The sequence below is a fragment of the Ranitomeya imitator genome, chromosome 3 (genome assembly GCF_032444005.1).
Source record: "Ranitomeya imitator isolate aRanImi1 chromosome 3, aRanImi1.pri, whole genome shotgun sequence".
NCBI lineage: Eukaryota > Metazoa > Chordata > Amphibia > Anura > Dendrobatidae > Ranitomeya > Ranitomeya imitator.
Window position 1 is genome coordinate 10,622,773 of NC_091284.1, and position 25,321 is coordinate 10,648,093.

A 25,321-nucleotide genomic window follows, 5' to 3' on the forward strand; every position below is an offset into this window, starting at 1 on the left:
AACCCTCTACAATATTGCCAAATGCCATCCTCACCCACCCAACCCTCTGAAATCCCTCAACACAGTCACTCTCACCCTCCTGACCCCAGAACCTTTTAAGTCTCTGCATATTTCCATTCAGCAAAAACAAGCAGAGATCTTAGAAATGGTGAAGAAACGAAACAAAGGTTAACCATTACCACCATTAAGCCTAATTTACATAAAATAACAGAAACTAGTTTAACAAGCTGTGAAAGAGACAAAAAAAAGCCAGCCTCCCAGTCCCCAGGCACCGAGGACAGCCTCCCAGTCCCCAGGACAGCCTCACAGTCCCCAGGCACCGAGGACAGCCTCCCAGTCCCCAGGCACCGAGGACAGCCTCCCAGTCCCCGGGCACCGAGGACAGCCTCCCAGTCCCCGGGCACCGAGGACAGCCTCCCAGTCCCCGGGCACCGAGGACAGCCTCCCAGTCCCCGGGCACCGGGGACAGCCTCCCAGTCCCCGGGCACCCGGGACAGCCTCCCAGTCCCCGGGCACCCGGGACAGCCTCCCAGTCCCCGGGCACCCAGGACAGCCTCCCAGTCCCCGGGCACCCAGGACAGCCTCCCAGTCCCCGGGCACCCAGGACAGCCTCCCAGTCCCCGGGCACCCAGGACAGCCTCCCAGTCCCCGGGCACCCAGGACAGCCTCCCAGTCCCCGGGCACCCAGGACAGCCTCCCAGTCCCCGGGCACCCAGGACAGCCTCCCAGTCCCCGGGCACCCAGGACAGCCTCCCAGTCCCCCAGGACAGCCTCCCAGTCCCCGGGCACCCAGGACAGCCTCCCAGTCCCCGGGCACCCAGGACAGCCTCCCAGTCCCCGGGCACCCAGGACAGCCTCCCAGTCCCCGGGCACCCAGGACAGCCTCCCAGTCCCCGGGCACCCAGGACAGCCTCCCAGTCCCCGGGCACCCAGGACAGCCTCCCAGTCCCTTTCAGGACAGTTCTGATGAGCGCTCCTGCAGATCCTGTGATGGCGAGTGTCACGATGTTCAGGGGCAGACTTTCCCCTTATCCTTCACCCGTCCCCTGTGAGGGCGCACACTCTGCGCCACATAAATCACCTTGACGTAGATCATGGGCAGCGCCTGCTTGGCTCGGCTGTAATGTCTGGCCACTCTGTACACAGTCTCCGGAACGTAGTCCAGCACCAGATTCAGGTACACCTCGTCCTTCTAGAAAGAGCAAGAAAAGCATCAACATAATGATTCTCACCTGAAGGGAGATCTGATGATCCAGAAAGTCTGATAATCAGGAGCGCAGAAATGTAGCGTAATGAGACCAGGAGCAGAACAAAGGCGGGTCAGAGATGGCAGCAAATATCAAAACATGGACGGAAATGTGGGCACTAATCCCAACAGCCTCCAGTCACCTCCTGGGATGGCCTCCAGTCACCTCCCCATGTGACACGGCCACCAGTCACCTCCTGGAACGGCCTCCAGTATCCCCCCCGTGGCATGGCCTCGACAGCTCCACCCCCCTGTGGTACGGCCTCCATACGACTCCCCCTCGCGGCACGGCCTCCCGTCTCCTCTCCTCCCCCCGTGGTTCGGCCTCCAGTCACCTCCCAGCACGGCCTCCAGTCACCTCCCCCTCGCGGCACGGCCTCCAGTCACCTCCCGGCACGCGGCACGGCCTCCAGTCACCTCCCAGCACGCGGCACGGCCTCCCGTCTCCTCCCCCCGTGGTACGGCCTCCAGTCACCTCCCGGCACTCACCTTCTCTCCACTGGAATAGAAGAAGTAGCGGAGCCGCACGATGTTGCAGTGATCCAGTTTCCTCATTATCTGAAGCTCTCGGTTCTGAAATATAAGAACATTGTCATTAATAATTTGTCATCTTAAAATGACCTGATGATGGGAGATGAGACCCCCGCCCGATATTATCTGCTACAATGTATCAGGAGCCAACAGAAGAAACAATGTCATCGAGCCGACATCAATGACCCAGCAGAGGTGACCGCACTACAGAAAGTAGCATCACCGCGGAGGAGTGCGGGAGGACCAGGACCCTAATGTGGCCCCATCACCGCGGAGGAGTGCGGGAGGACCAGGACCCTAATGTGGCCCCATCACCGCGGAGGAGTGCGGGAGGACCAGGACCCTAATGTGGCCCCATCACCGCGGAGGAGTGCGGGAGGACCAGGACCCTAATGTGGCCCCATCACCGCGGATGAGTGCTGGAGGACCAGGACCCTAATGTCGCCCCATCACCGCGGAGGAGTGCGGGAGGACCAGTACCCTAATGTGGCCCCATCACCGCACATGAGTCTGGAAGGACCAGGACCCTAATGTGGCCCCATGACCGTGGAGGAGTGCGGCAGGACCAGGACCCTAATGTGGCCCCATGACCGTGGAGGAGTGCGGCAGGACCAGGACCCCAATGTGGCCCCATGACCGTGGAGGAGTGCGGCAGGACCAGGACCCTAATGTGGCCCCATCACCGTGGAGGAGTGCGGGAGGACCAGGACCCTAATGTGGCCCCATCACCGTGGAGGAGTGCGGGAGGACCAGGACCCTAATGTGGCTCCATCACCGCACATGAGTCTGGAAGGACCAGGACCCTAATGTGGCCCCATCACCGTGGAGGAGTGCGGGAGGACCAGGACCCTAAAGTGGCCCCATCACTGCGGAGGAGTGCGGGAGGACCAGGACCCTAATGTGGCCCCATCACCGCGGAGGAGTGCGGGAGGACCAGGACCCTAATGTGGCCCCATCACCGCGGAGGAGTGCGGGAGGACCAGGACCCTAATGTGGCCCCATCACCGCGGAGGAGTGCGGGAGGACCAGGACCCTAATGTGGCCCCATGACCGTGGAGGAGTGCGGCAGGACCAGGACCCTAATGTGGCCCCATGACCGTGGAGGAGTGCGGCAGGACCAGGACCCTAATGTGGCCCCATGACCGTGGAGGAGTGCGGCAGGACCAGGACCCTAATGTGGCCCCATGACCGTGGAGGAGTGCGGCAGGACCAGGACCCTAATGTGGCCCCATGACCGTGGAGGAGTGCGGCAGGACCAGGACCCTAATGTGGCCCCATCACCGCGGAGGAGTGCGGGAGGACCAGGACCCTAATGTGGCCCCATCACCGCGGTTCGGGCTACAATTATGGTAATCGTGTCGTTGGAGAAGCTCATCTGGTTCTCGGCTTCAAGATGTAAAAGAAACTATTCACTGACAGCAAAGAGGACTTTTTTCAGGATTAATGAATGTTTCCAGGCTGCGCTGTCCGGTCTGATGCCCCGTCCTGAGGTCTGGAGCCGCTCACATCCTGCAGACATTATTAGCAGGCAACTAATTCAGAACGCGGACCCCCGTCAATGAATCATCAGATAACGACTCTCAGCCCCTGACTGCAGCCGCTAGCAGAAGACGACACCTTCATTCTGAAGGAAATTGGAAAAACAGAGGGAAGAAATGAAATGACAGAATTCCCAGCGCAGCGCTCATGTCATGGCTGCGGCGGGGCGGGGGTCTGCATCCTACGCACCGTCATCCTCCTACTATTTTAGGCCGATGACTCTGCCAAACCTATAAAAAGGCATTACAGCTGATAATGAGATACAAAGATAAAACTGAACCGACCGGAAAAGGCGGAATGGAGGAAAGGCCAGAACACGGCTCATGCCGGGGGCAACTGGGGCGATACAGTGCCTCGCCAGCAGAGGGCAGCAACACAGGAAGGGTTCCCAGACCCAGTGGCCGCCTCCACTACCTCCTGTCCTCTCCTGTCACCTCCACTACCTCCTGTCCTGCCGCTTCCACTACCTCCTGTCCTCTCCTGCCGCCTCCAACTCCTGCCGCCTCCACTACCTCCTGTCCTCTCCTGCTGCCTCCACTACCTCCTCTCCTGCCGCTTCCACTACCTCCTGTCCTCTCATGCTGCCTCCACTACCTCCTCTCCTGCCGCTTCCACTACCTCCTGTCCTCTCATGCCGCCTCCACCTCCTGCCGCCTCCACTGCCTCCTGTCCTCTCCTGCCGCCTCCACTACCTCCTGTCCTACCGCCTCCACTACCTCCTGTCCTCTCATGCCGCCTCCACTACCTACTGTCCTGCAGCCTCCACTACCTCCTGTCCTGTAGCCTCCACTAACTCTTGTCCTGCAGCCTCCACTAACTCCTGTCCTGCAGCCTCCACTACCTCCTGTCCTGCAGCCTCCACTAACTCCTGTCCTCTCATGCCGCCTCCACTACCTCCTGTCCTGCAGCCTCCACTACCTCCTGTCCTGTAGCCTCCACTAACTCCTGTCCTGCAGCCTCCACTAACTCCTGTCCTGCAGCCTCCACTAACTCCTGTCCTGCAGCCTCCACTACCTCCTGTCCTGCAGCCTCCACTACCTCCTGTCCTGCAGCCTCCACTAACTCCTGTCCTGCAGCCTCCACTAACTCCTGTCCTCTCATGCCGCCTCCACTACCTCCTGTCCTGCAGCCTCCACTAACTCCTGTCCTGCAGCCTCCACTACCTCCTGTCCTGCAGCCTCCACTACCTCCTGTCCTCTCATGCCGCCTCCACTACCTCCTGTCCTGCAGCCTCCACTACCTCCTGTCCTCTCATGCCGCCTCCACTACCTCCTGTCCTGCAGCCTCCACTACCTCCTGTCCTGTAGCCTCCACTACCTCCTGTCCTGCAGCCTCCACTACCTCCTGTCCTGCAGCCTCCACTACCTCCTGTCCTGTAGCCTCCACTAACTCCTGTCCTGCAGCCTCCACTACCTCCTGTCCTCTCCTGCTGCCTCCACTACCTCCTCTCCTGCTACCTCCACTACCTCCTGTCCTCTCCTGCCGCCTCCACTACTTCCTGTCCTCTCCTGCCGCCTCCACTACCTCCTGTCCTCTCCTGCCGCCTCCACTACCTCCTGTCCTCTCCTGCCGCCTCCACTACCTCCTGTCCTCTCCTGCTGCCTCCACTACCTCCTCTCCTGCCGCCTCCACTACCTCCTGTCCTCTCCTGCCGCCTCCACTACCTCCTGTCCTCTCCTGCCGCCTCCACTACCTCCTCTCCTGCCGCCTCCACTACCTCCTCTCCTCTCCTGCCGCCTCCACTACCTCCTGTCCTCTCCTGCCGCCTCCACTACCTCCTGTCCTCTACTGCAGCCTCCACTATGTCTGTCTCCAATACCTTCCTCCTTTATTTTCCTGTCCCGTGGCCTCTGCTACCTCCCTCTGTTCTCCTGTAATGCGGCCTCCACTACCTCCCTAAGGTTTCTGGTGTTGTGATCAAACGATTTATGGCTGCACTTCAGACAATGAGGGGCCGCAGATTCCTGGCTGCTTTGAAGTATAATCTATTTGGAGGAGCGGTAGCCGCTGTAGCCGGCTGTGGATTCCTGAATCACCTGCCAGAAAGCACATGTAAGGAGACCGGTTTAAGGGGGTCCGACACCCAAAAAATAACCCAGAACTTAGATAACATAGGCGCGAAACAGATATGAGCAACGTGTAATAACCCGGCACCGAGAATACAGAGAGCGAGTAATAACCCCGCACCGAGGATACAGAGAGCAAGTAATAACCCGTTACCGAGGATACAGAGAGCGAGTAATAACCCGTTACCGAGGATACAGAGAGCGAGTAATAACCCGGCACCGAGGATACAGAGAGCGAGTAATAACCCCGTTACCAAGGATACAGAGAGCGAGTAATAACCCCGCACCGAGGATACAGAGAGCGAGTAATAACCCGTTACCGCGGATACAGAGCGAGTAATAACCCCATTACCGTGGATACAGAGAGCGAGTAATAACCCGTTACCGAGGATACAGAGAGCGAGTAATAACCCGTTACCGCGGATACAGAGAGCGAGTAATAACCCGTTACCGCGGATACAGAGAGCGAGTAATAACCCGTTACCGAGGATACAGAGAGCGAGAAATAACCCCGCACCGAGGATACAGAGAGCGAGTAATAACCCGTTACCGAGGATACAGAGAGCGAGTAATGACCCCGCACCGAGGATACAGAGAGCAAGTAATAACCCGTTACCGAGGATACAGAGAGCGAGTAATAACCCGTTACCGAGGATACAGAGAGCGAGTAATAACCCGGCACCGAGGATACAGAGAGCGAGTAATAACCCGTTACCGAGGATACAGAGAGCGAGTAATAACCCGGCACCGAGGATACAGAGAGCGAGTAATAACCCGTTACCGAGGATACAGAGAGCGAGTAATAACCCGGCACCGAGAATACAGAGAGCGAGTAATAACCCCGCACCGAGGATACAGAGAGCAAGTAATAACCCGTTACCGAGGATACAGAGAGCGAGTAATAACCCGTTACCGAGGATACAGAGAGCGAGTAATAACCCGGCACCGAGGATACAGAGAGCGAGTAATAACCCCGTTACCAAGGATACAGAGAGCGAGTAATAACCCCGCACCGAGGATACAGAGAGCGAGTAATAACCCGTTACCGCGGATACAGAGCGAGTAATAACCCCATTACCGTGGATACAGAGAGCGAGTAATAACCCGTTACCGAGGATACAGAGAGCGAGTAATGACCCCGCACCGAGGATACAGAGAGCGAGTAATAACCCGTTACCGCGGATACAGAGAGCGAGTAATAACCCGTTACCGAGGATACAGAGAGCGAGAAATAACCCCGCACCGAGGATACAGAGAGCGAGTAATAACCCGTTACCGAGGATACAGAGAGCGAGTAATGACCCCGCACCGAGGATACAGAGAGCGAGTAATAACCCCGCACCGAGGATACAGAGAGCGAGTAATAACCCCGCACCGAGGATACAGAGAGCGAGTAATGACCCCGCACCGAGGATACAGAGAGCGAGTAATAACCCGTTACCGCGGATACAGAGAGCGAGTAATAACCCGGCACCGAGGATACAGAGAGCGAGTAATAACCCGTTACCGAGGATACAGAGAGCGAGTAATAACCCGTTACCGAGGATACAGAGAGCGAGAAATAACCCCGCACCGAGGATACAGAGAGCGAGTAATAACCCGTTACCGCGGATACAGAGAGCGAGAAATAACCCCGCACCGAGGATACAGAGAGCGAGTAATAACCCGTTACCGAGGATACAGAGAGCGAGTAATAACCCGTTACCGAGGATACAGAGAGCGAGTAGTAACCCGTTACCGAGGATACAGAGAGCGAGTAATAACCCCGTTACCGAGGATACAGAGAGCGAGTAATGACCCCGCACCGAGGATACAGAGAGCGAGTAATAACCCCGCACCGAGGATACAGAGAGCGAGTAATAACCCGTTACCGCGGATACAGAGAGCGAGTAATAACCCGTTACCGAGGATACAGAGAGCGAGAAATAACCCCGCACCGAGGATACAGAGAGCGAGTAATAACCCGTTACCGAGGATACAGAGAGCGAGTAATGACCCCGCACCGAGGATACAGAGAGCGAGTAATAACCTCGCACCGAGGATACAGAGAGCGAGTAATAACCTCGCACCGAGGATACAGAGAGCGAGTAATAACCTCGCACCGAGGATACAGAGAGCGAGTAATAACCCGGCACCGAGGACACGAACAGAGAACATTGCACGGATCTCAGCGCATTCATGTAATGTATGGACATACCAGGTTCTCCAGAGTTAGAGCTGCTCTGTGTAGGTGGTCTCTACACTGCACTTAGCAGCCCCTCTATTAAAGAGACAGTATCCTGAACACAACGCCTGCACCCGTGCCCTACTAGGGCAAATGGACTCTGTACAAGCAACTAAAAGTCGTCGATTCCTTTGTTTGGCGCCTGTAGTGCAGCATTGTACCTGCCGCATCCCCTGCAGATGAACCACGTGGCTGGCCACGGATGTCCTGGCTAATCAGGTGCTTGTCCATGTGTCAGGACCTGGGGTCATGTTCTGAAATGGGTCGTCAATGGCTCCTCAAGCAACAGAGCACCCGGGGTCGAGGCCCCTCAAGCGATAGAGCACCCGGGGGCCGAGGCCCCTCAAGCCATAGAGCACCCGGGGGCCAAGGCTCCTCAAGCCATAGAGCACCCGGGGGCCGAGGCCCCTCAAGCCATAGAGCACCCGGGGGCCGAGGCCCCTCAAGCCATAGAGCACACGGGGGCCAAGGCTCCTCAAGCCATAGAGCACCCGGGGGTCAAGGCTCCTCAAGTGACAGAGCACCTGGGGGCCAAGGCCCCTCAAGCCATAGAGCACCCGGGGCCGAGGCCCCTCAAGCCATAGAGCACCCGGGGGCCAAGGCTCCTCAAGCCATAGAGCACCCGGGGGCCAAGGCTCCTCAAGCCATAGAGCACCCGGGGGCCAAGGCTCCTCAAGCCATAGAGCACCCGGGGGCCGAGGCTCCTCAAGCCATAGAGCGTCCAGGGGCCAAGGCTCCTCAAGCCATAGAGCACCCGAGGGCCGAGGCTCCTCAAGCCATAGAGCACCCGGGGGCCGAGGCTCCTCAAGCCATAGAGTACCCGAGGGCCGAGGCTCCTCAAGCCATAGAGCACCCGGGGGCCGAGGCTCCTCAAGCCATAGAGCACCCGGGGGCCGGGGCTCCTCAAGCCATAGAGCACCCGGGGGTCGAGGCCCCTCAAGCCATAGAGCACCCGGGGGTCGAGGCCCCTCAAGCCATAGAGCACCTGAGGGCCGAGGCTCCTCAAGCCATAGAGCACCTGGGGGCCGAGGCTCCTCAAGCCATAGAGCACCCGGGGGTCGAGGCCCCTCAAGCCATAGAGCACCCGAGGGCCGAGGCTCCTCAAGCCATAGAGCACCCGGGGGTCGAGGCCCCTCAAGCCATAGAGCACCCGAGGGCCGAGGCTCCTCAAGCCATAGAGCACCTGGGGGTCGAGGCCCCTCAAGCCATAGAGCACCCGGGGGTCGAGGCCCCTCAAGCCATAGAGCACCCGGGGGCCGAGGCTCCTCAAGCCAAAGAGCACCCGGGGGCCAAGGCCCAGAAAATGACAATGACTACAACCAAGGGCCGCCACTGTCCGGGTCTTGCTGCAGCTATAAGGACGAGGGAAGATGTCTCCCACAATTGTAGTAACTGGAAGCAGGAGAGGAGAGGTCTGCAGCCCATCGACACTGTGGCCATTTTCCAGTCTGAACAGGAGCTGTGGACCAGTGGAGGAAGGGTCCTTTAGACATCAGTGATGGGGAAGGAGGCCACAGGGGCTATAAACAGAGGTATGAGTGCAGGGACCCCCACTGTGACATCTGCTCTATCCACATCAATCACCATAATGTGAGTACACAGCACCCGCCATATAGATGGTAACAATTCCTTTCATTGTACGGTCCGGCCATAATGTAATAAATCAGGTGTTCATGTAATGCTGCATGAAAAGGTCACCAACCAGTATATGTATGAGTACAGAGAGCTAGTAAATGCATAAAGGGTGTGAACAGATGATACGAGGGCACTGAAGAAATGCGTTTTTAGGGCACGCTTAAAACTGGATATTGGGGATTTAAAGAATTGTCCAGGGTAGTGCATTCCAAAGAATTGTCGCAGCACGTGAGAAGTATTTGAGACGGGAGTGGGTGGTTCAGATTATTGAGGATGTTAATCTTAAATCATTAGAAGAACGGAGGGCACGGGTAGGGAGGTAGACAGACGAGGGAGATGTAGGGTGGTGCTGAGCCGTGGAGAGGATGGGTAGGTGGTAGACTGAGGTGAGAGATGTAGGGTGGTTCTGAGTCGTGGAGGACACGGGAAGGGTGGTAGACAGAAGATGGAGGAGATGCAGGGTGGTGAGAGCCATGGAGGGCACGGGTAGGGTGGTAGACCGAGATGAGGGAGGAGATGTAGGGTGGTGCAGATCCATGGAGGGCACGGGTAGGGTGGTAGACCGAGATGAGGGAGGAGATGTAGGGTGGTGCCGAGCCATGGAGGGCACAGAAAGGGTGGTAGACAAGGGAGGAGATGTAGAGTAGTGCAGAGCCGTGGAGGGCACAGGAAGGGTGGAAGAAGGAGACGAAGGAGGAGAGGTAGGGTGGTGCTGAGCCATATAGAAGATGGGTAGGGTGGTAGACTGTGACATGGAAGGAGATGTAGGGTGGTGCAGAGCCATGGAGGGCACGGGTAGGGTGGTAGACAGACGAGGGAGGAGATGTAGGGTGGTGCTGAGCCATGAACAGGATGGGTAGGTGGTAGACCGAGGCGAGGGAAGAGAGGTAGGGTGGTGCTGAGCCATGGAGGGCACGGAAAGGGTGGTAGACAGACACGGGAGGAGATGTAGGGTAGTGCAGAGCCGTGGAGGGCACAGGAAGGGTGGTAGAAGGAGACGAAGGAGGAGAGGTAGGGTGGTGCTGAGCCATGGAGAAGATGGGTAGGGTGGTAGACTGTGACATGGAAGGAGATGTAGGGTGGTGCTGTAGAGCTTTGTGGGCAACTGCGATTAGTTTATATTGGACTTTATAGGATGGGTAACCAGTGTAATGACTGGCACAAGGTAGAGGCGTCGGTGTAACGGTTGGTGAGGAATATGATCCTGGATGCAGCATTCAGGACAGATTCGAGCGGGGAGAGTTTAGTAAGAGGGAGACCGATGAGTAGAGAGTTACAATAGTCCAGATGAGAATGAATAAATCCTGTATATACCTAGAGTTAATTTCCAAACCAGTCGCTAGCCTTCACAAGCTACTACTCTACGTTATCAGCCATTTCAGGAAGCGTCTGCAGGCTCTTTTCTGGGACAGAGGCCTCCCCTCCTGCTTGATCACAGAATGATTATCACTAGCGCTTCAACCATTGCTAAACACAATGGAGTGACCCCGAAATTCCTCTGTGACCAGCGGTCTCCATGGAACAGCGCCCCCTCAGGTGCGAGAAGTTATACGTCAGGGATCTATACCTTAGGAGTCACGTGACTGTGCCCGGGCAAGGAAGGGTTAATGTGTTCTGTGCCTGACATGTGACCTGAAATCCTTTGTCCCAGCTCCAGATCTGGGGGGATGTGGGGGCTTTGTCTGTCCTGACAGCTGTTCCCCTGCTACAATGTGTCTGATCCCAGCTGCTGCCACCTGGACCTCACCATGGCCTCTGGGCCATCATTAGGTGTGAGGCCTGGGAGAAAAAGGGAGGCCGCTGCGAGGCCTGGGAGAAAAAGGAGAGGCCGCTGAGGGGGCAAGGGAGAAAAAAGGGAGTCCACTGAGGGGCCTGGGAGAAAAAGGAGAGGCTGCTGAGGGGGCAAGGGAGAAAAAAGGGAGGCCACTGAGGGGCCTGGGGGGGGGGGGAAGGGAGGCCGCTGCGGGGCCTTGGAGAAATGGGAGGCCGCCGCGAGGCCTGGGAGAAAAAGGGAGTCTGCTGAAGGGCAAGGGAGAAAAAAGGGAGGCCACTGAAGGGCCTGAGGGGGGAAAAAAGGGAGGCCGCTGCGAAGCCTGGGAGAAATGGGAGGCCGCTGAGGGGCAAGGGAGAAAAAAGGGAGGCCACTGAGGGGCCTGGGGGGAAAAAAAGGGAGGCCGCTGCGAAGCCTGGGAGAAATGGGAGGCCGCTGCGAGGCCTGGGAGAAAAAGGAGACGCCGCTGAGGGGCAAGGGAGAAAAAAGGGAGGCCGCTGCGGGGCCTGGGAGAAATGGGAGGCCGCTGATGGGCAAGGGAGAAAAAGGGAGGCCGCTACGAGGCCTGGGAGAAAAAGGAGAGGCCGCTGAGGGGCATGGGAGAAAAAAGGGAGGCCGCTGCGAGGCCTGGGGGAAAAAGGGAGGCCGCTGCGAGGCCTGGGAGAAAAAGGAGAGGCCGCTGAGGGGCAAGGGAGAAAAAAGGGAGGTTGCTGCAAGGCCTGGGGGAAAAAGGGAGGCCGCTGCGAGGGCTGGGAGAAAAAGGGAGGCCGCTGTGAGGCCTGGGAGAAAAAGGGAGGCCGCTGTGAGGCCTGGGAGAAAAAGGGAGGCCGCTGTGAGGCCTGGGAGAAAAAGGGAGGCCGCTGTGAGGCCTGGGAGAAAAAGGGAGGCCGCTGTGAGGCCTGGGAGAAAAAGGGAGGCCGCTGTGAGGCCTGGGAGGAAAAGGGAGGCCGCTGTGAGGCCTGGGAGGAAAAGGGAGGCCGCTGAGAGTCTCAGGATCCTTGGGTGTTGCTGGATGGACCTGCTAACTAACTATGTTACTATGTTACTATGTTGCTTGGAGGAAATAGTCAAACCTTTACGGTGATTCCACAGAAATTGGTTTCGGTCAGCATGGAGAAGGAGATCACCCACATGGAGCTGCAGTGTGCGCTGTATGTCTACAGACCTGTCAGAGGAAAAGGAACTCTACTGCCAGGAACGTAGATTGTGACTCTGCTAGAGGAAAAGTCTGCAGGAGAGAAGATCTGCACTGACGCTCATCACAGAAGATGAGGATTTCCTGACAGAATCTCGTCAGAATGTTCCAAGAGAAGAACGTCTCAGTGTTCCTGCAGAAGAAGACAACTGGAAGCCTGTGACCCAAAGCAGAAGGGGGACTGACTTCCACCCTAGGCTTGTGCAGCGGGTTCGGGCGCTTTACTGACATTTTGTTAAAGTCTGGAGCCCTGGCACATGCAATGCTGTAATGCAGTGGACTCCGGGAAAATGGCTGCCGGAGGCGGTGCATGTGCAGATTGAGATCTCGGGCTTTCACAAAATGTCGGCGGAGCCCTCGCACCGCCGAACCTGCCGCACTAGCCTGGGATGAGAGTCAGATCATCGCCAGACCACCAAACTCCTCCTGCGACCCAGCTCCACCAGCGCTCCCAATCACACAATCCCCCCCGTAAGCTGAATTCGGACTGTAAGACGGACCCCCACTTGACGCACTCATTTTTTTTTCCTATTTTCCTTCTGAAAATTTGGGATGTATCTCATCATACGGTGCGTCTTAGGGTAAGTTCGCATAGGACGTTTTTGCTCCTTTTTTTTCTGCAGCAAAACCTGATCATCTTGGCAGGAAAGAAGATGCGTCAAAAACGCAGGTTTAGGTGTGTTTTTTGTGCTTTTTTCATGCGTTTTTCTTCTTTTTGTCCATGCTAATGTCCGCGGATTTTCAGCAGCAAAAATGCAGCAAATAATACCTGCGTTTTTGCTGCGTTTTTTTTCAACACCCGTTCAAGTCAATGGGTGAAAAAACGCAGCAAAAACGCTGAAAGCAGTGACATGCTCTATGTCCAAAAAAACGCAGCAAAGCACAAAATACTGATCACACAAACAACCAATGTGTGTGCATGAGATTTCTGAAATCTCATAGGCTTTGCTGGTATTGTAAAAAGCAGCTGAAAATTAGCATTAAAAAACCGCAGCAAAAATGCCCTGTGTGAATTTACCCTTATAGTCTGAAAAATTTGGTATGGAAGTACTTGGATAAGAATACAGTAATTAATTGTACCAAACAAGTCATGTCAGACTAATCTAATTTTATTCTATGATGGAATCACTGACTGGGTGGATCAGGGAAATGCAGTAGATATTGTATATCTCGACTTCAGAAAAGCATTTGATAAAGTATCTCACACCATCCTTATTGAAAATATTACCAAGTATGTGATTGACAAGGCTACGGTTCGGTGGATTTATAATTGGTTCAGTGGTCGTATTTAAAGAGTAGTAATAAATCGCTGCACATCCAGTTGAAAGTGTTTCAGGTGGTGACCACAAGGCTCTGTCCTGGGCCCAGTGTTGTTCAATATTTTATAAATGATCTAGATAAGTGAACTGAAGGTAAACTGATCAAATGTGCAGATGATGCAAAGCTAGGAGGGATAGCTAACACTAGAGAAGAACGAGAAAGGATTCAGAAGGATCTACATAAGCTTGATCAGCATGGTGGCTCAGTGGTTAACACTGCAGCCATGGGTTCAAATCTCACCAAGGACAACATCTGCAAGGAGTTTGTATGTTCTCCCCGTGTTTGTGTGCGTTTCCTCTCCAAACACAGTTCTAGGATGTAGTAGGAGAAGCAGAGAGTCTAGATCACGTGAAGTAATAATCTCCTCTACTCCTCCTTGGTCAGGCCTCATCTGGAATATTGTGTCCAGTTCTGGGCTCCATATTATATAAAAGACATTGAAAAACTGGAGCAAGTTCAGAAGAGAGCGACCAGGATGGTGAGCTGACTGCAAATTATGTCCTACGAGGAACGGTTACAGGATTTTGGAATGTTTAGCTGCAAAAAAGCGAAGAGGAGACTTAATAGCTGTCTACAAATATCTGAAGGGCCGTCACAGTGTAGAAGGATCATCATTATTCTCATTTACACAAGGAAAGACTAGAACATAGTAACATATAGTAACATAGTTAGTAAGGCCGAAAAAAGACATTTGTCCATCCAGTTCAGCCTATATTCCATCATAATAAATACCCAGATCTACGTCCTTCTACAGAACCTAATAATTGTATGATACAATATTGTTCTGCTCCAGGAAGACATCCAGGCCTCTCTTGAACCCCTCGACTGAGTTCGCCATCACCACCTCCTCAGGCAAGCAATTCCAGATTCTCACTGCCCTAACAGTAAAGAATCCTCTTCTATGTTGGTGGAAAAACCTTCTCTCCTCCAGACGCAAAGAATGCCCCCTTGTGCCCGTCACCTTCCTTGGTATAAACAGATCCTCAGCGAGATATTTGTATTGTCCCCTTATATACTTATACATGGTTATTAGATCGCCCCTCAGTCGTCTTTTTTCTAGACTAAATAATCCTAATTTCGCTAATCTATCTGGGTATTGTAGTTCTCCCATCCCCTTTATTAATTTTGTTGCCCTCCTTTGTACTCTCTCTAGTTCCATTATATCCTTCCTGAGCACCGGTGCCCAAAACTGGACACAGTACTCCATGTGCGGTCTAACTAGGGATTTGTACAGAGGCAGTATAATGCTCTCATCATGTGTATCCAGACCTCTTTTAATGCACCCCATGATCCTGTTTGCCTTGGCAGCTGCTGCCTGGCACTGGCTGCTCCAGGTAAGTTTATCATTAACTAGGATCCCCAAGTCCTTCTCCCTGTCAGATTTACCCAGTGGTTTCCCATTCAGTGTGTAATGGTGATATTGATTCCTTCTTCCCATGTGTATAACCTTACATTTATCATTGTTAAACCTCATCTGCCACTTTTCAGCCCAAGTTTCCAACTTATCCAGATCCATCTGTAGCAGAATACTATCTTCTCTTGTATTAACTGCTTTACATAGTTTTGTATCATCTGCAAATATCGATATTTTACTGTGTAAACCTTCTACCAGATCATTAATGAATATGTTGAAGAGAACAGGTCCCAATACTTACCCCTGCGGTACCCCACTGGTCACAGCGACCCAGTTAGAGACTATACCATTTATAACCACCCTCTGCTTTCTATCACTAAGCCAGTTACTAACCCATTTACACACATTTTCCCCCAGACCAAGCATTCTCATTTTGTGTACCAACCTCTTGTGCGGCACGGTATCAAACGCTTTGGAAAAATCGAGATATACCACGTCCAATGACTCACCGTGGTCCAGCCTATAGCTTACCTCTTCATAAAAACTGATTAGATTGGTTTGACAGGAGCGATTTCTCATAAACCCATGCTGATATGGAGTTAAACAGTTATTCTCATTGAGATAATCCAGAATAACATCCCTCAGAAACCCTTCAAATATTTTACCAACAATAGAGGTTAGACTTACTGGCCTATAATTTCCAGGTTCACTTTTAGAGCCCTTTTTGAATATTGGCACCACATTTGCTATGCGCCAATCCTGCGGAACAGACCCTGTCGCTATAGAGTCCCTAAAAATAAGAAATAATGGTTTATCTATTACATTACTTAGTTCTCTTAGTACTCGTGGGTGTATGCCATCCGGACCCGGAGATTTATCTATTTTAATCTTATTTAGCCGGTTTCGCACCTCTTCTTGGGTTAGATTGGTGACCCTTAATATAGGGTTTTCATTGTTTCTTGGGATTTCACCTAGCATTTCATTTTCCACCGTGAATACCGTGGAGAAGAAGGTGTTTAATATGTTAGAAGAAATGGAAGGAAACTGAATGGGAGGAGACACAGATTAGATATTAGAAAAAACTTTTTGACAGTGAGGGCGATCAATGAGTCTAACAGGCGGTCACGAGAGGTGGTGAGTTCTCCTTCAATGGAAGTCTTCAAACAAAGGTTAGACGGACATCTGTCTGAGATGGTTTAGTGAATCCTGCATTGAGCCGGGTGTTGGACAAGATGACCCCGGAGGTCCCTACCAGCTCTAACACTTTAGGATTCTATGGGAAAAAAAGGAGGCGGCTGCGAGGCCTGCGAGAAAAAGGAGGCGGCTGCGAGGCCTGCGAGAAAAAGGAGGCGGCTGCAAGGCCTGCGAGAAAAAGGAGGCGGCTGCGAGGCCTGCGAGAAAAAGGAGGCGGCTGCGAGGCCTGCGAGAAAAAGGAGGCGGCTGCGAGGCCTGCGAGAAAAAGGAGGCGGCTGCGAGGCCTGCGAGAAAAAGGAGGCGGCTGCGAGGCCTGCGAGAAAAAGGAGGCGGCGGCGAGGCCTGCGAGAAAAAGGAGGCGGCGGCGAGGCCTGCGAGAAAAAGGAGGCGGCGGCGAGGCCTGCGAGAAAAAGGAGGCGGCTGCGAGGCCTGCGAGAAAAAGGAGGCCACTGTGAGTCCTGGAAGAAAGGAGGTGGCTGCACCTCTCCCCTCCTGCTGTAAATCTGACGCCACCATCACCAGGGGCGGCCATGGTACTCGCATGAGCAGAGCGGTGTCGGCGGTCCGTCTGCTGCTTGCACGGTGACTTCTCCCGCGGTGTCGTGTCTCCGCTCAGGATCTGCACCTCCGGCTGTGATCACAGGTCACACGTCCTGGAAGGAGGAGCTGCATACTAAGAATCAGATGTCACCCAGCTTTCCTAAACCCCTGAAAGGCAAGTTACCTCAGCTCTGCAGGACTCAGAACAGGGAGAAGGGAAGAGGAGCAGAGACAAGAAAGCCATCACCCAGGATTACCAGCCCCTCAAGGAGCTGCGGCAACTCCCTGCAATAGTGAGGACAACGGCAGCCGAGATCCAGGCCGGACCAGCTCCGATGATGCTGGTGACGTACAGGGGCCCCGACAGAACGTCACCGGCCCGGAGCTAAAACGTGGCCATGGGGGAGCAGATTATAAGGAGCCACTGAGCAGATTCTGCCCTCCGCAGAGCTTCACCAGGGTCATAGCATGCCTGGAACACAAGCTTGAGACACTGAGCCCTCTCTGCTACAAGGAAAGACAAAGCTGCGGAGGAGGGAAGAGAGTCTGGGCCAATTCCGGCACGTCACAAATCACACAACGCCTATTGCACAACGTTTATATAAATAGCAGCGTCGCAGCCACCCACGCCAGCGCTGCAGCCAGACCATATCTCCAGAGATCACAAGCGCTGCAGCCAGTCCACATCTCCTGAGATCACCAGCGCTGCAATCAGTCCACGTCTCCTGAGATCACCAGCGCTGCAGCCAGACCACATCTCCTGAGATCACCAGCGCTGCAATCAGTCCAGGTCTCCTGAGATCGCCAAGGCTGCAATCAGTCCACGTCTCCTGAGATCACAAGCGCTGCAATCAGTCCCTGTCTCCAGAGATCACAAGCGCTGCAATCAGTCCACGTCTCCTGAGATCACAAGCGCTGCAATCAGTCCACGTCTCCTGAGATCACAAGCGCTGCAATCAGTCCCTGTCTCCAGAGATCACAAGCGCTGCAATCAGTCCAGGTCTCCGGAGATCGCCAGCGCTGCAATCAGTCCACATCTCCTGAGATCACCAGCGCTGCAATCAGTCCAGGTCTCCTGAGATCGCCAAGGCTGCAATCAGTCCACGTCTCCTGAGATCACAAGCGCTGCAATCAGTCCCTGTCTCCAGAGATCACAAGCGCTGCAATCAGTCCACGTCTCCTGAGATCACAAGCGCTGCAATCAGTCCCTGTCTCCAGAGATCACAAGCGCTGCAGCCAGACCACATCTCCAGAGATCACCAGCGCTGCAATCAGTCCCCGTCTCCTGAGATCACCAAGGCTGCAATCAGTCCACGTCTCCTGAGATCACAAGCGCTGCAATCAGTCCCTGTCTCCAGAGATCACAAGCGCTGCAATCAGTCCACGTCTCCTGAGATCACCAGCGCTGCAATCAGTCCCCGTCTCCTGAGATCACCAGCGCTGCAATCAGTCCAGGTCTCTGGAGATCGCCAGCGCTGCAATCAGTCCACATCTCCTGAGATCACCAGCGCTGCAGCCAGACCACATCTCCAGAGATCACAAGCGCTGCAGCCAGTCCACATCTCCTGAGATCGCCAAGGCTGCAATCAGTCCACGTCTCCAGAGATCACAAGCGCTGCAGCCAGTCCACATCTCCTGAGATCGCCAGCGCTGCAATCAGTCCATGTCTCCTGAGATCACAAGCGCTGCAATCAGTCCCCGTCTCCAGAGATCACAAGCGCTGCAGCCAGTCCACATCTCCTGAGATCGCCAGCGCTGCAATCAGTCCACGTCTCCTGAGATCACAAGCGCTGCAGCCAGTCCACATCTCCTGAGATCGCCAGCACTGCAATCAGTCCACGTCTCCTGAGATCACAAGCGCTGCAGCCAGTCCACATCTCCTGAGATCACCAGCGCTGCAATCAGTTCAGGTCTCCTGAGATCGCCAGCGCTGCAATCAGTCCACATCTCCTGAGATCACCAGCGCTGCAGTCAGTCCAGGTCTCCTGAGATCACCAGCGCTGCAATCAGTCCCCGTCTCCTGAGATCACAAGCGCTGCAGCCAGTCCACATCTCCTGAGATCGCCAGCGCTGCAGTCAGTCCACGTCTCCTGAGATCACCAGCGCTGCAATCAGTCCTCGTCTCCTGAGATCACAAGCGCTGCAGCCAGTCCACATCTCCTGAGATCGCCAGCGCTGCAGTCAGTCCACATCTCCTGAGATCGCCAGTGCTGCAATCAGTCCACGTCTCCTGAGATCACAAGTGCTGCAATCAGTCCATGTCTCCTGAGATCACAAGCGCTGCAATCAGTCCTCGTCTCCTGAGATAGCCAGCGCTGCAATCAGTCCCCGTCTCCTGAGATCACAAGCGCTGCAGCCAGACCACATCTCCTGAGATCACCAACGCTGCAATCAGTCCACGTCTCCTGAGATAGCCAGCGCTGCAGCCAGACCACATCTCCTGAGAGCACCAGAGCTGCAATCAGTCCACGTCTCCTGAGATCACAAGCGCTGCAGCCAGACCACATCTCCCGAGATCACCAGCGCTGCAATCAGTCCAGGTCTCATGAGATCACCAGTGCTGCAATCAGTCCAGGTCTCCTGAGATCACAAGCGCTGCAGCCAGACCAGATCTCCAGAGATCACAAGCGCTGCAGCCAGACCACATCTCCTGAGATCACCAGCGCTGCAATCAGTCCCCGTCTCCTGAGATCACCAGCGCTGCAATCAGTCCCCATCTCCAGAGATCACCAGCGCTGCAATCAGTCCCCGTCTCCAGAGATCACCAGCGCTGCAATCAGTCCCTGTCTCCTGAGATCACAAGCGCTGCAATCAGTCCACGTCTCCCGAGATCACCAGTGCTGCAGTCAGTCCAGGTCTCCTGAGATCACCAGTGCTGCAATCAGTCCAGTTCTGAGATCGCCAGTGCTGCAGTCAGTCCAGGTCTCCTGAGATCACCAGTGCTGCAATCAGTTCAGTTCTCCTGAGATCACCAGTGCTGTAGTCAGTCCAGTTCTCCCGAGATCACCAGTGCTGCAGTCAGTCCAGGTCTCCCGAGATCACCAGTGCTGCAGTCAGTCCAGTTCTCCTGAGATCGCCAGTGCTGCAGTCAGTCCAGGTCTCCTGAGATCACCAGTGCTGCAGTCAGTCCAGTTCTCCTGAGATCGCCAGTGCTGCAATCAGTCCATGTCTCCTGAGATCACAAGTGCTGCAATCAGTCCATGTCTCCTGAGATCACAAGTGCTGCAATCAGTCCATGTCTCCTGAGATCACAAGTGCTGCAATCAGTCCACGTCTCCTGAGATCACAAGTGCTGCAATCAGTCCATGTCTCCTGAGATCACAAGCGCTGCAATCAGTCCTCGTCTCCTGAGATAGCCAGCGCTGCAGCCAGACCACATCTCCTGAGAGCACCAGAGCTGCAATCAGTCCCCGTCTCCAGAGATCACAAGTGCTGCAATCAGTCCATGTCTCCTGAGATCACAAGCGCTGCAATCAGTCCTCGTCTCCTGAGATAGCCAGCGCTGCAGCCAGACCACATCTCCCGAGATCACCAGCGCTGCAATCAGTCCACGTCTCCTGAGATCACAAGCGCTGCAATCAGACCACATCTCCAGAGATCACCAGTGCTGCAATCAGTCCAGGTCTCCTGAGATCCCCAGCGCTGCAGCCAGACCACATCTCCTGAGATCACCAGCGCTGCAATCAGTCCCCGTCTCCTGAGATCACAAGCGCTGCAGCCAGACCACATCTCCTGAGATAACCAGCGCTGCAATCAGTCCCCGTCTCCTGAGATCACCAGCGCTGCAATCAGTCCCCATCTCCAGAGATCACCAGCGCTGCAATCAGTCCCCGTCTCCAGAGATCACCAGCGCTGCAATCAGTCCCCGTCTCCCGAGATCACAAGCGCTGCAATCAGTCCACGTCTCCCGAGATCACCAGTGCTGCAGTCAGTCCAGGTCTCCTGAGATCACCAGTGCTGCAATCAGTCCAGTTCTCCTGAGATCACCAGTGCTGCAGTCAGTCCAGGTCTCCTGAGATCACCAGTGCTGCAGTCAGTCCAGTTCTCCTGAGATCACCAGTGCTGCAATCAGTCCAGTTCTCCTGAGATCACCAGTACTGCAGTCAGTCCAGGTCTCCTGAGATCACCAGTGCTGCAGTCAGTCCAGGTCTCCCGAGATCACCAGTGCTGCAATCAGTCCAGTTCTCCTGAGATCACCAGTACTGCAGTCAGTCCAGGTCTCCTGAGATCACCAGTGCTGCAGTCAGTCCAGTTCTCCTGAGATCACCAGTGCTGCAGTCAGTCCAGGTCTCCTGAGATCACCAGTGCTGCAGTCAGTCCAGTTCTCCCGAGATCACCAGTGCTGCAGTCAGTCCAGTTCTCCTGATATCACCAGCGCTGCAGTCAGTCCAGGTCTCCCGAGAACGCCAGCGCTGAAGTTAGTCCAGGTCTCCTGAGATTGACACTCAGCATCGAGCACAACCAGCGTCTGCTCAGCCGAGCACTGCCCCCGCTTCACCCCACCGAGGTGCAGGCCCCAGAGCCGGACATAACAGGCAGGTATATGGTGGAATTTACACAGTTGCTTTTAGGAGCTGCAGCGAAAAATGCAAAAGCCACTCATTGTTTTACAATGCGAAGTTAAATATCTCTACTTGTAAAATTTAAGGAAAAAACCTATCACGAGGCAGGTAATGATGGCGGGCAGCTCTGGAGCACAGAGCATTTCATGAGAACTATGCAACGATTTTGGGGCGTAGCAGCATGTTCAGCAATCAATGAGGAGTCACACAGATCTGAATGAGATGGGTCCTGCGATCCGGTGCGGACATTTCACATCCCGCCCCCTACCCCCATGAAATCACACTAGTAGTGCCAGTAACACTGCGCACTAAGAGGCGGTGTGAAGCCCCCACCCAATGTGTGACACCGGACCCCAGAGTAACAGCGTGACCTGCCGGCCGCACTCACCTTGAACCTCTTGTCCTGTAGAACCTTTTTAATGGCCACCAGCTCGCCTGAGTCGCAGAGTTTGGCCTGGTAGACGACACCGAAGGAGCCATTGCCGATCACCTTGGTGTCCGTGTAGCTAACCTCCTGCTGCCGGTCCGGACCCTGCCCCGGGGTGGCCACCACAGTGGTGACCTTGCTGCCATCTTTGTCTCCTGGAAAAAACAAAATGACACAAGGTGGTTAGTGCCAACGTCAGGAAATAAAGAGCATGAAAGATTACTGCGGGACCCGGCCAAACCCCCCCCCCCCCCCCCCCCCCTGCCCAGGGTCCGACACCCCGTCTCCCGCCCAGGGCCCGGCCCCCCCCCCCCCCCCCCAATCTCCCGCCCAGGGCCCGGCACCCCCGTCTCCCGCCCAGGGCCAGCCCCCCCATCTCCCGCCCAGGGCCAGCCCCCCCCATCTCCCGCCCAGGGCCAGCCCCCCCCATCTCCCGCCCAGGGCCCGACACTCCCGTCCCCCGCCCAGGGCCAGCCCCCCCATCAAAACGCCGCCCCCCCCCCCCCCCATCTCCCGCCAAGGGCCCGGACCCCCGTCTCCCGCCTAGGGCCCGGCACCGTACTTCTGTGTGCATGGTGACCCTGACGCAGAAGTGACATGGTAACACGTAGTCCCAGTGATCGGTCCTCAGACCCCATCAGCCTGCAGAGGAGGTGCAGACGCTGACTGCCAGGGTACAGCGCGCTCCATGGGCACGGTCAATCACAGTGACTGACCGCCGTCTTGCCCAGCTTGGTGCTAATTAGCTGCATATCTGTTTCTTGGCACAGCTGGAAAATACCACAGCACCGCGCCCACCGCTAACCACAATCCCTGATTTATGTAAGGGGGCGAATCTGTCCACAGGACGAATAAGTCGTATATCTACAAATCTACCCTTTATGGAAGAGCAGCAAGATGAAAGACATATTTGAAATTCATAAGAAGTCCCATGTAGAGGACATAGCAAGCTGGTGGAAGATGAGACCAAAGGAAAAGTTAGGGGTGATATACAAAATGCTATGCGTGACGGAAAATGAACACAGCACATCACCCTGAAAAACACCGTTCCCACCGTCACACATGGTGGAGGCAGCATCCTGCTGTGGGGAGGCTTTTCTTCAGCAGGGGCAGAGAAAATTGTCAGATGTGATGGGAAGATGGATGGCGCTAAATACAGGACAATCCTGGAGGAAAACCTGTTAGATACTGCAGGAGACGTGAGACTGGGGCGTAGGTTCATCCTCCAGCAGGACAACGACCCTCAACATCCTGCCAGAGCTACAATGGAGGGTGCAGATCAGAGCAGATTCCTGTGTGTGATCGGCGCAGTCACCGTCCAGAGACAAATCTCAGAGAATCTGAGACAAGAGGTGAAAATCACTGATCACAGACGTCTCCATCCAATGTCACTGAGCGAGACGGGGAAAGAGGAAGGGAGAATGTCACCTGTAGATGAGCAAAGCTGGAGAGACAGACCCCAAAAGACTGCAGAGAAAGGAGGAGAGACAGACCCCAAAAGACTGCAGAGAAAGGTGGAGAGACAGACCCAAAAAGACTGCAGAGAAAGGAGGAGAGACAGACCCCAAAAGACTGCAGAGAAAGGAGGAGAGACAGACCCCAAAAGACTGCAGAGAAAGGTGGAGAGACAGACCCCAAAAGACTGCAGAGAAAGGAGGAGAGAGACCTCAAAAGACTGCAGAGAAAGGAGGAGAGACAGACCCCAAAAGACTGCAGAGAAAGGAGAAGAGAGACCTCAAAAGACTGCAGAGAAAGGAGGAGAGAGACCTCAAAAGACTGCAGAGAAAGGAGGAGAGACAGACCCCAAAAGACTGCAGAGAAAGGGGGAGAGACAGACCCCAAAAGACTGCAGAGAAAGGGGGAGAGACAGACCCCAAAAGACTGCAGAGAAAGGGGGAGAGACAGACCCCAAAAGACTGCAGAGAAAGGGGGAGAGACAAACCCCAAAAGACTGCAGAGAAAGGAGGAGAGAGACCCCAAAAGACTGCAGAGAAAGCTGGAGAGACAGACCCCAAAAGACTGCAGAGAAAGGGGGAGAGACAGACCCCAAAAGACTGCAGAGAAAGGGGGAGAGACAGACCCCAAAAGACTGCAGAGAAAGGGGGAGAGACAAACCCCAAAAGACTGCAGAGAAAGGAGGAGAGAGACCCCAAAAGACTGCAGAGAAAGGAGGAGAGACAGACCCCAAAAGACTGCAGAGAAAAGTGGAGAGACAGACCCCAAAAGACTGCAGAGAAAGGAGGAGAGAGACCCCAAAAGACTGCAGAGAAAGGAGGAGAGACAGACCCCAAAAGACTGCAGAGAAAGGGGGAGAGACAGACCCCAAAAGACTGCAGAGAAAGGGGGAGAGACAGACCCCAAAAGACTGCAGAGAAAGGGGGAGAGACAAACCCCAAAAGACTGCAGAGAAAGGAGGAGAGAGACCCCAAAAGACTGCAGAGAAAGGAGGAGAGACAGACCCCAAAAGACTGCAGAGAAAAGTGGAGAGACAGACCCCAAAAGACTGCAGAGAAAGGAGGAGAGACAGACCCCAAAAGACTGCAGAGAAAGGAGGGAGAGACAGACCCCAAAAGACTGCAGAGAAAGGAGGAGACACAGACCCCAAAAGACTGCAGAGAAAGGAGGAGAGACAGACCCCAAAAGACCAGAGAAAGGGGGAGAGACAGACCCCAAAAGACTGCAGAGAAAGGAGGAGAGAGACCTCAAAAGACTGCAGAGAAAGGAAGGAGAGACAGACCCCAAAAGACTGCAGAGAAAGGGGGAGAGACAGACCCCAAAAGACTGCAGAGAAAGGAGGAGAGAGACCTCAAAAGACTGCAGAGAAAGGAGGAGAGAGACCTCAAAAAACTGCAGAGAAAGGGGGAGAGACAGACCCCAAAAGACTGCAGAGAAAGGGGGAGAGACAGACCCCAAAAGACTGCAGAGAAAGGAGGGAGAGACAGACCCCAAAAGACTGCAGAGAAAGGAAGGAGAGACAGACCCCAAAAGACTGCAGAGAAAGGAGGAGAGACAGACCCCAAAAGACTGCAGAGAAAGGAGACAGACCCCAAAAGACTGCAGAGAAAGGAGACAGACCCCAAAAGACTGCAGAGAAAGGTGGAGGGACAGACCCAAAAGACTGCAGAGAAAGGAGGCAGACCCCAAAAGACTGCAGAGAAAGGGGGAGAGACAGACCCCAAAAGACTGCAGAGAAAGGGGGAGAGACAGACCCCAAAAGACTGCAGAGAAAGGGGGAGAGACAGACCCCAAAAGACTGCAGAGAAAGGGGGAGAGACAGACCCCAAAAGACTGCAGAGAAAGGAGGAGAGACAGACCCCAAAAGAATGCAGAGAAAGGTGGAGAGACAGACCCCAAAAGAATGCAGAGAAAGGAGGAGAGACAGACCCCAAAAGACTGCAGAGAAAGGGGGAGAGACAGACCCCAAAAGACTGCAGAGAAAGGGGGAGAGACAGACCCCAAAAGACTGCAGAGAAAGGAGGAGAGACAGACCCCAAAAGACTGCAGAGAAAGGGGGAGAGACAGACCCCAAAAGACTGCAGAGAAAGGGGGAGAGACAGACCCCAAAAGACTGCAGAGAAAGGAGGAGAGACAGACCCCAAAAGACTGCAGAGAAAGGAGAGACAGACCCCAAAAGACTGCAGAGAAAGGAGGAGAGACAGACCCCAAAAGACTGCAGAGAAAGGGGGAGAGACAGACCCCAAAAGACTGCAGAGAAAG

The 25,321-nt window shown here is 54.7% G+C and overlaps 1 protein-coding gene across 2 annotated transcripts in view; it reads right to left on the reverse strand.

Annotated features, from left to right (window-relative positions):
- Nucleotides 1-25,321, reverse strand: part of GSK3B (glycogen synthase kinase 3 beta) — a 69,492-nt gene that overhangs the window by 19,918 nt on the left and 24,253 nt on the right. For both annotated transcript variants that reach the window (XM_069760467.1, XM_069760468.1), the window contains exons 2-4: nt 21,566-21,759; nt 1,736-1,819; nt 1,082-1,192 (exon numbers count right to left, since the gene is read on the reverse strand). In XM_069760467.1, the coding sequence (XP_069616568.1) occupies nt 1,082-1,192; nt 1,736-1,819; nt 21,566-21,759 (389 nt within the window). The remainder of the gene's footprint in view (nt 1-1,081; nt 1,193-1,735; nt 1,820-21,565; nt 21,760-25,321) is intronic.